We start from the raw sequence: 13,170 nt of genomic DNA on the forward strand, positions 1-13,170 counted from the left end.
GTTTATGCTCTGATATGTTTACATGATATTGGTAAACTTTAGTGTAAGTCAAACTTCAGATACATGTAAGTTACTTGTTATTGTGATGACAGCTTTAATACAAGTTAAGCTTTATTCAGTAGTTTTATTCGTACTGTTACGGATACGGACTGTTCCCCGTTGCATTTTGTTATGTTGGATTACTATTATACTTATACATTGTTATATACAATTATATATACATTGTTATATCTGTAAACTTCAGGAGAAGTTTTACTTGTTGTAGGGGGGAAGAGTGTAAGGATCTAATATGCTGAACCATAGAGTCCCCCCTATGGGAATGGTATAACCTGCCACCCCCGGTGGCGAGTAGGCAAGTCCACTAGGAACCAGTTATATCCAGTTGAGTTAGAGTTACCCACATGTTCTGAAGAATACATACAGATCTACAGTACTCCACTCGTCTCTTCTGCTCATTCCATAAACCCTGGGATTGGATCGTTACACTATTACTGAACTTGGTGTTGTCCCTAAATCTGTGCCATGTAGCCTGTAAAAAGGGACTATTAACATATTTAGTTAAACTTCTGTGTTTACCTCAGGTAACCTAAAGAAGACGTGCAACCCTAGTGTTCCACCAATTAACCCTTAACTTCCTATAGTGTCCTTGAATTGGATGTTGGGTGACCTTGTACTCTAGATGGACTGCTCATGTCTTTCTCAGTGTTGAAATTATACGATTAAATATAGATATTAATTATCAAATCAACCGTTAATATAGTTACTTCATCTACTCCGTGACATTATTCTGTGTTCAACCTTCATCCTTCATGGCCACCTTATACCCTGGAATCCAGAACTCGTTTTCCGGGCCGCAAGAGCCCTTCGCCCGCTGGTGTAAATTGCCGCTACGGGGGAGTCTAGCCCGGGGGGAGAGCCTGGTAGGGCCGAACAAACCCCTCGGGCGCAACTCCCCCGTAGCGGTAATTTAGATAGGCGGGCGAAGGGCTCGGCTAACGGCCCGATACTAGTTTGGCATCCAGGTGTAATATTTGCCCCCAAGATTTCATAATCAGAAGGCAGCTTTTTTTGGCCAAACTTTTTTTTTATGCGCACACTCCAATCAGTTTTGGGGTTACCAGAGGATGTCATCCATATAATCAAATCAACATGGCCTATTAAAGTAAATGGGCAAGATCATGGTGTCAAGGAAATGGCAAGATGTATTGTGGGAGTTACAGTACTCTCCAAGCAGAGGTTTGGGTTTGGGGTTGTTTTTGGCGTGTTTTTAGGCTTTTTATCGGGGTTTCTCTTTTGCACTGGAATTATTTCTCACCCAACAAAAAAATAATTCCAGTGTAAAAGAGAAACCCCGAAAAAAAAACTAAAAACACGCCAAAATGATAACCCCAAACCCAAACCTCTGCTTGGAGAGTAAGTTACAGCACCCTATAGATAATCATCATCATGGCTGCCGCGGCGGGCATGGTACACCGTGCTTCTCAAGACAGTGCACTTCGTCCTCGTTCTTACCAAGACGAGAGCTATCTGAACGGGTTTCTTGGGACTCTGGGTGATCTTCAGAGGACTGGGGTACTGCAGGATGTCGTCCTTGAAGTCGAGGGCCGGCGGTTTCCCTGCCATCGGCTTGTTCTGTCCGCGGCCAGCCCCTACTTCAGAGCCATGTTTACAAGCGACATGGCGGAAAGTCGGCAGAACACGGTTATTTTGCAGGTAAGGCTGACATTTTAAACCAGAGACAAAACAGGCAGAATTAGTAAATAAAAATAAGAAAAAAAGGTCGAGAACGGAGGAAGGGGAGGGGACTGAGAACCCTCCCCAAATATATTTGTCCAAGCTGTCAACTGGCTTCACTGATAACAAAAAAAATTAACTTTTTTCGAAGGCAGTTTGATAGCCTGGATGCCAGACCCATAGTGCACTGGACACAAAGTATCTCAGTGAGCCAGTGATTTAGGATTTTAGGGACAACTAAAGAGATACTTTGGGACATTTCTGGGACAATAGAAATAATCAACATCAGAATGTCAGCCCTACTTTTGTTGATCAGGCACACGTCCCAGCTTTTGGCTTAGGAAAAGCCCCCCAAATATGTTGTCTACACTGCAATTATAGCCCGCCTGGGAGTCAGAACATAACTAAAATAAAGTTGACTTAAAGTTGCTGCCATCCAACTTACTTAGTTTACTAGTAGTCTAGTACTTCCCGAAAAACAGGTTCGGACAGTTCCACCTCACTTTAGGATAGTTGAAATATATTTCAGGGCAGTGCTGGGACAGTAAGAAAAGTTAATTTTGAGGCCTGTACCTATTCAATCTTCATTTTTAATTTATGTACTTACAGGGTTTTGATGCAGACATGTTTGCAGCACCTGTACCAGGCAGCTGACCTCCTGCAGCTGGACTATGTGAGAGACACCTGCAGCAGCTACATGGCCATGAGTGTTGAGTGCACCACCTGTGTGCACCTGTACAAGTTTGCTGATGTCTTCTCTTTGGATATCGTCCTGAAACGTTGTCGGCAGTGGATCTGTAGGCACTTTGCTAAGGTTGGTCTCTTCAATATTAAAATTAAATATTTAGGGCTTGAAATCCCTTTTCTGCACACCTGCAATGGTGCAGCCAGGTAACTGCACCAGACAAAGTTTACCTGCACCACTCAGAAATTAAACAAGTATGGATCATAAAAAAATTGTTCGGAAACCATTGAAACCAGTGTCAGTTCAGAAATTCCTTTTTTAAAAATGTATATAAAATGCTGTATGTATAGTTTGTGTTTCTATGTTTGTACCGTGGTTGTTTCCTATGGGTGAAATACCGGAAATAAAGACATTCATTCATTCATTCGTTGCCATAATTTCCTTTGTTAGTTTTTGAACATACGCCTGCGCTAACCTGCAAATGTATGTGGAATTTCCAGCCTTGTACATGTATTTACAATGTCTGCTGTAGCAGCCAATTTGATGCAGAAGTGGAAAAACAAATTTCCATCTCCACCCATCAAAATATTCACTTATTACTCTCTAGTAACAATATCTAAATGACAATTTGACAATGAGAAAACCTTCTTTCAGCTTCTTTCACCAAATGCGTACATACAAATGAAGTGTGTCTCAGCTTCTGACTGTGGTGTAAAAAGCTTCTAGATTGTATGCATATACATTATACAATACCGTGAAGTCATTCAATTTTGCACTTGTTTCACTTTGCAGCAAGGACATAGAGACAAATGTTTTGTCTGTGTTCCAGACCCACAGTTGAAACAGTTCTGTTGTACAGTAGTGATACAATGGAACACATGTTTGCAGTGTCATAAATTTGTGCGGGAGAGATCACAGCAAATAAAAACATCCTCAGATTTACCTTATTAAGATCCACAGTGTCACATTTGTTTAAGCTTGGGCCATATACAATGCCTTTATTTTATGGATGACATCCATGCGCGCATTCCTTTTTGCCTGTTCTCAAAAAAAAAAAAAGATTATGTCCGTCCTCCGAGGCTCTGGCCTGGCTCTAGGCCTGGGTAGTCCATAGTAGTTAGCGACAATACGGAGGTGGTAACTCTGGAGGACGGCACCCAGGCTGCCGAAGCTCCACGACTCAAGAACTCAGTACATACGTACAGTGCCGATTCATAAATTCCATAAAAAGCCGGCTTGTCATATATGTTTCTATGTACTGCCGTAAATTCACAATACTGGCTTTGTATTCCTGTGGTTTAGTAGCATTTTTATTTTTGGTCGGAATTTTTTTTTATTCGCCCGTGCGCACTAGTTTGGGGGTCTTCAGAGGATGTCATCCATAAAATTAAGGCGGTGTAGCCTTATTTTTCACGTCCACAGGTTTCCTCCAGTGAGGAGTTCTGCAGCCTGAGTGTGGATCAGCTGACTGAGATCATCAGCCATGATGAGCTGGATGTTGAAGAGGAGACAAGAGTGTGGGAGGCTGTGGTGAGATGGGTGCAGCACAGCAGGGAGGACAGGTGGGTATAACTAATGATTGGCTGAGTGTTAATATAGAACACAACACGGGGTATTCGGATCGCCCGAAGACAGGAGGGCAATCCGACTCGCGGGAGGGCCGGGACCGAGGGCGATGCGGAATACACCGTGTTGTTTTTTATTTATGTCATACCTACCCAAGAAAACACACCTTTCAATGCAAAATGATCCAAAAGTTGATGTCCCTAAACCCAAAAGTGCTACAAAATCAGTTCCAACGTCCGGATTCTGTATTCGAATTTTCGAAAGCGGCGCATATGGTTAGGGATAAACGTGTTCTAATCGTTTCATGGAAGCCCGGGCCGTACCGTAAAGTATGGCCCGGTCCGGAACCCGTTATCGAACGTTATCGCGGCCCGGGTATGATATAATACAAAACATTGCATCAGGCCACAGCAAGGAAATCCTGTGGATAGCATCAGTGAAAACACTGATTTTCACCTGCTTGAAAAATATAATTCCACTCAAGAAATGATCAATATGAGAAGAAAATACCAAAGATAGGAAAATTTTATAGTCTTGAGTTTACTTGTACAATTAGTGACACTATCGTGGTACGCATGAGCGTACGTGTACAAGTTATACTATTGTAGATGGTATAAGTGTTACAAGTGTGGTAGCCTTGGGTGTAGTTGTACTACTAAGTTATAGAAGGGCCATGAGATAAGTGTAGTTGTAGATCACTTAAGTCCTCAAACACAGAACCTGCAGCTTTACTTTAAATCCTATCAGAGAGGACATCTCTTACTGAAGCTGATCATGAGTCCAGGGATGCCTTAATGACAAAGGCTCAGCAATCATGGATCTGCCAGGCTTTCGAACCCAGAACCTAAGGATACGATGCAGACTCTTTTGAGCAATGTAAGGCCACACCGACTTAATTTTATGGATGACATCCGCGCGAGCATTGATTTTCGCCTATCGCCCTAAAAAAAAAAAGATCACGTCCACCGAAGCTCTGGCCTGGCTCTACGCCTGTGTAGTCCATGGTAGTTAGTGATAATATGGAGCCGAGAACCCAGGCTATCGAATTCGAAGCTACATGACTCAAGAACTCAGTACACACGTACAGTACCGATACTTGAGTCGTGTAGCTATATATTCATACATTCCGCAAAAAGCCAGCATGTGCCGGCTTGTCGTATACGTCTCTTAAGTACTGCCGCAAATTCACAATACCAGCTTTGTACAGTATTCCTGTGGTTTATTTTTAGCCAGAATTTTTTTATTCGCCGGCGCGCACTAGTTTGGGCATCTTCTGAGGATGTCATCCATAAAATTAAATTGGTGTGGCCTAATTGTAGTTGATAACATGTACCCTGCAGACTGCACCACCTACCCAGCATCCTCCCACACATCCGATTTAACCTGCTGACCTCAGATGACATGGCGGCCATCTTGGATCACCCCCTAGTCAGGGAGGATCCTGGGAGGTTTGTCATCAGGAATGTGGTCAAGGAGACTTCCAACCTACCCAGGAGAGTGGGGATGGGCTCCCTGGAAATGGCACTGCTTTTCAATACAAAGTTCGTACTCATTACAATTACATCTACTTGACTAGGAAGACTTAAATCTGGTGGACATTTCAGTGACTGTCATATTCTATGGAATATGACATCTTGTGGTTTCGCGGTTTCGCTTCATAGGGCAATGGGCATACTTCATACTGAAGCTAGATGTCGCTGCTGCAATGTGAAGAATGCAGTCCCAAATGTGACTGGGTTCATAACCTCTCACATCATATTTAGAATAAATTGTTAATTACTACAATGGGAGTATTTGTTGTCCTCTATGTCTGTCACATTTGCCCTGTTCAGTCTATTGCTGGAGTTATATGCACTCAATCATGTTTGGGACCACAATTTCTTTAGTATTACAACTGTCAGCAGAAGTGACACCTACCTGACATGAATTTTCTGATGTTTTATCTAAAGTATAGTATACAAAGGAAAATACATTCCAAATTTGCTCCAATGATTGTCAAAGCCCATTCTCAACCCATACTACACATTGTATTATGTAGATTAACTGTTACAGTAGTTATGTACCAATAGATGTCAACTTTGTACCTTGTACAGTTGTTGTGCAATAAAGTTTATATTTTGTCCCCTCCCCAGGACCAATAAGATACTCTTCATGAATCCAAGGGCAGGGAAGTACGTCAACTGCAGTTACGATCCAGTCAGTCTGCCTCCAGGAGCCCTGGCCATAACAGCTACCAGCAACAATGATATTTATATCCTTGCCAAAGAGCCAGAGGTAGATGATCACTTGTACGTGCTCGAGTACAACCATGCCGATAATACATGGGACCAAGCTTGTACATCCCCAGTGTATAGGCCAGACAAAAACCTTTCGTTGCTTAACGAAAACTTCCTTTTTGAAGTTGATAAGATCTTATATCACGTTTATGTGATAGACACAAGAAACAGCACTTTGGTGCAGATCAGAAAGTACAACTGGTGTACAGACCAGTGGCAGGAGTGTTCGCCGCTGCAGTGTGGTACAAGACACAATAACTTACTAACAGTGTCCTGTGGTCCACACATATATTTCCTCACGAACACAGAAATGCATCGCTACGACCCAAACCAGGACTGTTGGTGCAGGAGAACTCCACCGCAAACCATCCCCGAGTTCTGCACAGCCGCTGCACTGGGAACAGAGATCTTTGTACTAGATGCCTGTTGTTACACGTTTATGTCGTATGATACAGAGTTAGACTGCTGGCAGACACAAGGTGACCTGGACTATCATGTAGGACACTATAACAACCATCTTCCCCGTCTCTTTGTCTTGGAGAACCAGCTGTACGTATGGGTAGAAATCCAAGATGCTGTCACAGACACCCCAGAAGGCGCTCTCATCCTTGTGTATGACAGGTCTGCAGATACCTGCTGGAGGGACTTGGAGGCCACTGTGCCTACTGTAAATGATATGTTGTGTGGTTCCCTGTGCCCTGCAGCACGTATGTACCTTCCGTGGCTACATGGGAAGGGTATGGGCAAGTAAAGTACAGTAGGCTAACAAGTAAAGACTGTGTATTAGGATTTTCTTTTAGTTTTACACAACCAATAATGTCTTTCATCTGCAGAAATTTCTATGTTTATCCGACACCCTCCTCAGACTGCAGTTCTTCTTCTTGCCGCAAGGTGTGGCTGATATACTCGCAGGTGCCACTTTGGCAGTGAGAACACAATCCCAAGGTGGCTAAGCTTGTATCCCCCCTAATCCCGGTTCATCACTGGGGTTGACTTTCTTATCCAGACTGCTTTCTTTATCCACCGGGTACGTTGGTTGTTCTCGAGAGTTATGTGGTTCATCACTGCCCAAAAAAAATCCCAAATGCTCTATGTTGTACCAACCTGATGAAATTGTTTTCAGAAGGGTAAGACTTAATGGTTGGCAAATTGGTCATAGAAGGTATCCTCATCATAGCTGCAGTCAATTCAATACAGATGTGAATGTACTCCTTGAATTTAATTATAGTTTCATTAGGTTGGATAACAATGTTCTTTTTTTCACAACCAAGTGTTTACCTCCTCAAGGCAATACTTGGCAATGTAGGTAGGTGTTGCTGCTGCAATGAGCAAAACACCAATCCTGATTGTATGCAAACAAAGAGCTATGTTAACTGATATGATGGTACTATTTAGAGGACTTTGACCATTTGTGGCTGATTAAAGCTTAAGCCGATGGTTATGAGTAGTGTACATGTATTTTGCACTTGTACTTCGCTATTTTCTTAATACTATCATAATGCTATTTATTGTGCTAAAGGTCCTGTTGTGTTTAATACAGTGTATACATGCACATGTATAAGGGATGTGTAAGCTTTACAGTGTTAAGTCATTGTTTTTATACTGTGAGTCATTGAATATTTAATCTTTACCTTCACTATAAATTACTAAGTTCCACAAGCTCTAAATCATCAATGCTCAATAAAGCCACACCAATTTAATTTGTTGGTTCTCGGATTCGCCTCTTCATTTTTTTCTGATTTGCAAAAAAAAAAAAGATTCTGGTTCTGAATCAACTAAAAAATGCTCATATTTTGCCCCCAACAGTTGAGGAAATTCCTTTTCTTCCTAGTTGTTACAGTTTTTTTCCATCTATAAAGGCAGTGGTTTGATTAAAACGTTCAAAATTTGTACTTTAAATTTTAACCCAGCCTTTTTTGTTGACTTCATGGCTCATATTGTAGCATTTGGGGCTATAATAGGATGCCTAGACCTGTTTTTATTTTATTTTTTTCGCCCTGTCGCTTCATAATTTTTCTGAAAAAATCCGAGAACCAACAAATTAAATTGGTGTGGCCTAAAGAATGGATTAAAAAAAAAAGAACCTACAGCTTCTCTAGTTATGTTCTACCCAAAATATTCAACCCTCTGCAGCAATGTAGGAACATAACAGGATAATCATTTTCAAACTTCACAATTAAGAAGTGCATAAAAAGCCTCCTGCAGTACTGTTGCAAAATGGTAGGTAGACAATTTTTGACCTTGACATTCACTTTTACAACAGCTACTCACATACCAAATATCAATAACATCCATCAGCAATTTCTAGAGGTATATTCGATAGACGATATATTCATACAGACCCACACTACAACCACTCAACCAAGCCCAAATGGACAACATACCCATCTGACGAAGGTAACTACTTGTAATACAAGAGATGCTAGATGTCACTGCTGTACTATAGGGGTGCCACCCAAAGTTGAGCTTTCTATGGTTTTGTTTAATAGACAATTTCTCTGTTCTAAATTCTAACTTAACCTCAGAAGGTAAAGTTATGCTGACAACAAAGTTGCGGAAACACACAGACACGCTGGTATTTTACATGAACTTCATGAAGAAACTGTAGCACATGTAACGTTACAAGGTGCAATATATTTGAGGTATATGTAAATGCAGTCTTTAAGTTCACAGACCTGGAAGTGTTTTGGGTTTTCATGACTGTATTGGAACCGTAGAGGGGGTTGTATGATGCTTCCTGCATAATATGAAACCGAAGCTATCAGGACAGAAAGACAAACCCAGGACTCGGCCACCCAAAACAATACATCCGTCCCCTGAAGTAGTGATCAAACATTTCATTCTAAAAATGGAAAAAGTTGTAAAGTCTGTAGAGTTATGTTTGTTGTAAGCTATTTTGATACGCTATCCTCAACCTGGTCAATTTTAGGTACAAAGGGTCTGGTCCATTGCCAGTGTACGCGTCATGTCCGCAGCTCTTCTTGTGTCCGACAGTCCAGTGTTGTTTCTGACAGTCTCGGCTGCAGTACCGGGTCAGCTTGCACTGGGCACACAGCTTCAGGGTGGACCTGGGGAGGAGAATAACAGTTACAGAAGCTGTTCAGGACTACGGTAGAATTCATAAAAGCTTTTCAACTGTCCATTGTAGGTTACAAACTTTGATTGAGACATTCAGATGGAACAAGAGATGTAACAATTGCAAGGCAAATGCATAATGTTCAAGACTTTATATGGTCTAGCCTAACAAACTACTGCTCTATTTATTTGTATTCAAACAAATTCATGTACATGTATATGGTGACCAGCCCCTCCAACTCTGTTCTGCTACATAATGTATATAATACCACACCCGTCACACACACACACACACAAATACTACAACAATGTACAAACATGCACACACAAACATACATGTACATGCACATACACACTGACATACAAACACATATACATAGAAACACACACATACTGACATACACACACACACACTGGCTCACACAAAACACGCGCACACACTCAAAACACACACACGGACACACCTTACACCCAGAGGTAACAAAACCTACCTGTAGCCCGGTTTGCCACATGTAGGGTTGCAGCATCTCAGCAGCTTGGTCTTCAGTGCTTCTTCTATCAGCCCCAGCATCTCTTTACGTGCACAGTCCAAGTCTTCGCCCTTCATGTAAAACTCACAGTACCTAGTGGAAAATGGGACTCATTAAGGGAGCAGGAAATACGAGATTTCAGACTTCAAGTTTTTTTGATTTTGGTGACCTTTAGGCTCGCCCGATTTCCCTTGCCTGACCTTTTGACCTGTCATTCTCAATCTGCCTGCTGGTATCTTCACCCCACCCACGTGCTGTCAACCTACTCTCTACTCAACCCCCATTTCCAGTGTTTGGCCTTTTGACCTGTCGTTCTGGCTGTCAATCTTTCCACCACCAATGTGCTGCCCACAGCTCAGCGACCCAAAATAATACTTTCCTATCAGTCAAAACAGTCGAATACTAGTATATGGCAGTGTTCTCGCCAGGCCTTTTCCTATGCTGTAATCTGGACCCCCTATGCTGTGATTTGGACCCCTATGCTTTCTTTCAACCAGCATAAATCTTGCATAAAATGAAAGTATAACTTTAGAATAAAGCTATAGCCTTAACTTCACAAAATCTGACCCTCAATAAACAAGAAATAGTGTCTCAGGGGGTTGTGAGTTTCAAATTTCCTGCTCAATGCGCAACTTGTGCCACAAAATTTGTTCTTCTGTACCTGACCCCTATGCTGTGAAAAAATGGTAGTGAGAACCCTGTATGGGACACTTACCTCTTGGCCGCCACACCCTGATCGTCGGTCAGATCAACTCTCGCCCCAAGCTCGATCAGTTGCCGACCAGTGTCCACTTGTTTGTACATGATGGCAACCATGAGTGGGGTTCTCTGGTAGGCATCCCGGACGGCTAATGTTGCCCCATGATGTACCAGCAACTTCACTACTTCTGTATGCCCTGGGTTGGAGTTGCAAGGTGAGAAATACGCATCAACCAATGTTACATTCCAGGGCGTAAGAAATATAATACTATCATGTCAGAAATTTTGTTTTAGCGTGTTTTTCAGATCACAAATTTTGTTTCACCGAAAGACGGTTCACATTTTAATTCTCAACTGTTTCAGCTATGACTGGCATATTTCTAGCCAAGCAATTTTTTAATTGACAGCTTACCATTGCCCGCTGCTGCATGAAGGGGGCCACATGATATCTGCTTGGTTCTCTTCGATACGGACGCCCCCTGGCGGAGCAGCAGTCTTGCGATGTCGACATCCCCGTTGATGGAAGCATGTAACAGCGCTGTGATCTCATCATCCTCATAGTCAATGTCTGCACCTGCGTTTGAGAGAGAGACAGAGAGAGAGAGACTGGTTTATTTGTACCATACAAGTACACACAAAAGCCTGTAAGCTGCCATATTCGGCTGAATTGAGAAGGCTTTAAAACACAAAATGCGCAGCTATTTGATAAAAGTTCGTTACATTTGATAAAAACCTATTTGTTGCATATCAAATTAACATTAAAAATTACGGTACAATACCACACGTTAAAAGTACAATAATGCAATATAAAAACAGTTGATTCAATGCTTACTTTAAGTTAAAATTACAGAAAAAATCTACAGTTGTAATATGCAAGGGTTGTTTACGTAAAAGCTGATGAAGTGGATCATTTTTCATCGTTCAAGAGTAGTGGTTTTCCTGTGGCACTTCCTGGACGTGCCACAGAAAAATGACGCGCGGCACCGCGTGTCTGTGGCGGAGGTTGTTTACACGATAAAAAATCTGTCGCACAGAACCGTTTTACGCCCAACACATATAAACACGTGTGAACCGGGCCTAACATAATAATAATTTACAAGGCTATCCTAATGGCATTTGTGAAGGAGACTAGTGCTGACAATAGTTATTGTGACGCGAGCTCGAGATTAATTAGAACAAAAGGCAAAGTGGTCCAAAACAGTCGTGCTAGTCTTCCCTTTTCAGCCCGAGCTTGTATGTAAATTTTTTGCACAGTCGGTGAAAGATCAAAAGGTGTCGCTAGTGCACTGTACTTCGCACTTCTGCGCGAGTCCTTATCTGTTGATCTACATATTCAATAATCATCTAATTGTTCGAAGCCCTGTTTTCAAATTCAATCGGATTGAGACGACGAGAAATAAAGTTACCTGACAAAGAAACTGCAAATGCAAACAGCATGCAGCACTTATAAAATAAATGAAGCTATACTACTGAAATATTACGTACTACAAAATTATACAAGGAAGAAATCATGCAAGTTCTCTCCATGCAGAGGTTGGTGGAGAAGAATTGCTACTATTCGCTCAGTTTTATGTCGCTACGCTCCACTTGCCAGAAAACGGGGGTATGATTTATATAGAAAGAAGAAGAAAGACCACAATCGTCCTCCTCAACCTCTGCTTGGAAAGTGTTACGCGATGCACGAGTGGCGAGGCATCTGTTTTAGATTGCGAACAGTTCCGGGAGAAAACAAGGCTGATAATTAGAACGTAGCCTGGTTGACAGACCTATAGCCGACTAGACACAAAGCATCTCACTGAGATACTTTGGTCGTGTGTCATGGGTTTGGCACCCAGGCTAATTGAACGGGAAAAACAACAGTGGTTTTGTTTGGAATAAAATGGTTGTATGGGTTATGTGTGGTCTCTAGCTCACCGGGTCAGTGCTTCCATGGAGTTCTACCTCCCCCTCCATGGTGCTTCAAAACACTGGTAGTATCAGACCAGAGCGGATTACAGTTTGAAACATACGCCACAGGATGACTTGTAGAGGCTAGCGAAGAAAGATGTGCTTACCGGCTTTCAGAGCATCTTTAACGCCTTGTAGACAGCCGTTCCGAGCAGCGTACAGCAGAGCTTCATTCGCGTCTTCCGCCATGTCGTCAGGACCGCTGTTGTGGGCACAGCTTGCGCGCGTGTTGTTGTTCTGTCAGGACTCAGAAGTGAGAGGAATTTGTCACGTGGGGTATTGCAGGGGGTACGAAGGACCAAAACGAGAATAATTATGCTCAACGAAGGAACTGAATTCAACAGAGAAGGGACTAATTTCAAGGGCTGTGCTCAGTGGAGGCGCTGTGCTTAGCGAAGGGAGGCCAAGGGACTGTGCTCTGAGTGTTGATGCCCTAACATCCCTAGTTATAAAAGATATCGCACCATTTTTTCCTTTTCCAATCAGGCCCGACAGTGTTGTAGTTTATGCAACAACCGGATTCAAAATAACAATCATGAACTTTCAAGATGATTGTTATAAAGTAGAGGATTGAATGACGACCTCTATTGGGCATTTCGCCACCCTTAGTATAGGTCACAACAGAACAAGACTAAAATAAGGGAAGAATATAAAGATT

The 13,170-nt window shown here is 42.2% G+C and overlaps 2 protein-coding genes across 3 annotated transcripts; one reads left to right on the forward strand and one right to left on the reverse strand.

Annotated features, from left to right (window-relative positions):
* The first annotated feature begins 1,427 nt into the window (after positions 1-1,427).
* LOC109486687 (kelch-like protein 3) lies at positions 1,428-7,941 on the forward strand. 2 transcript variants are annotated; one of them, XM_019790579.1, is made up of 6 exons: positions 1,428-1,713; positions 2,344-2,548; positions 3,842-3,981; positions 5,326-5,526; positions 6,118-6,259; positions 6,570-6,785. In XM_019790579.1, exons 1-6 carry the CDS (start codon positions 1,583-1,585, stop codon positions 6,678-6,680), a joined length of 930 nt encoding a protein of 309 aa, XP_019646138.1. In that variant the 5' UTR covers positions 1,428-1,582; the 3' UTR covers positions 6,681-6,785. The 2 variants fall into 2 exon arrangements, with proteins under 2 accessions (XP_019646138.1, XP_019646137.1); XM_019790578.1 differs by having other exon boundaries at positions 6,118-7,941.
* Positions 7,942-8,589: 648 nt separating this feature from the next.
* LOC109486705 (kinase D-interacting substrate of 220 kDa-like) lies at positions 8,590-12,751 on the reverse strand. The gene is made up of 5 exons (XM_019790598.1): positions 12,620-12,751; positions 10,978-11,139; positions 10,582-10,762; positions 9,828-9,959; positions 8,590-9,329 (listed from the first exon to the last, which is right to left on the reverse strand). The coding sequence occupies exons 1-5, from the start codon at positions 12,699-12,701 to the stop codon at positions 9,137-9,139; spliced, it is 750 nt and encodes a 249-aa protein (XP_019646157.1). The 5' UTR covers positions 12,702-12,751; the 3' UTR covers positions 8,590-9,136.
* Positions 12,752-13,170: the final 419 nt, after the last annotated feature.

The sequence above is a fragment of the Branchiostoma belcheri genome, unplaced genomic scaffold (genome assembly GCF_001625305.1).
Source record: "Branchiostoma belcheri isolate BF01 breed outbred unplaced genomic scaffold, Haploidv18h27 scaffold82, whole genome shotgun sequence".
In the NCBI taxonomy this organism is placed as follows: domain Eukaryota; kingdom Metazoa; phylum Chordata; class Leptocardii; order Amphioxiformes; family Branchiostomatidae; genus Branchiostoma; species Branchiostoma belcheri.

Coding starts and splice junctions, on each gene's coding strand:
- LOC109486687 (XM_019790578.1), top strand. CDS start 1,583: ATGTCGTCCTTGAAGTCGAGGGCCGGCGGTTTCCCTGCCATCGGCTTG. Junction 2,549..3,841: donor TCTGTAGGCACTTTGCTAAG/GTTGGTCTCTTC, acceptor TCACGTCCACAG/GTTTCCTCCAGTGAGGAGTT. Junction 3,982..5,325: donor CAGCACAGCAGGGAGGACAG/GTGGGTATAACT, acceptor TGTACCCTGCAG/ACTGCACCACCTACCCAGCA.
- LOC109486705 (XM_019790598.1), bottom strand. CDS start 12,701: ATGGCGGAAGACGCGAATGAAGCTCTGCTGTACGCTGCTCGGAACGGC. Junction 11,140..12,619: donor TAAAGATGCTCTGAAAGCCG/GTAAGCACATCT, acceptor TCTCAAACGCAG/GTGCAGACATTGACTATGAG. Junction 10,763..10,977: donor TCATGCAGCAGCGGGCAATG/GTAAGCTGTCAA, acceptor ACTCCAACCCAG/GGCATACAGAAGTAGTGAAG.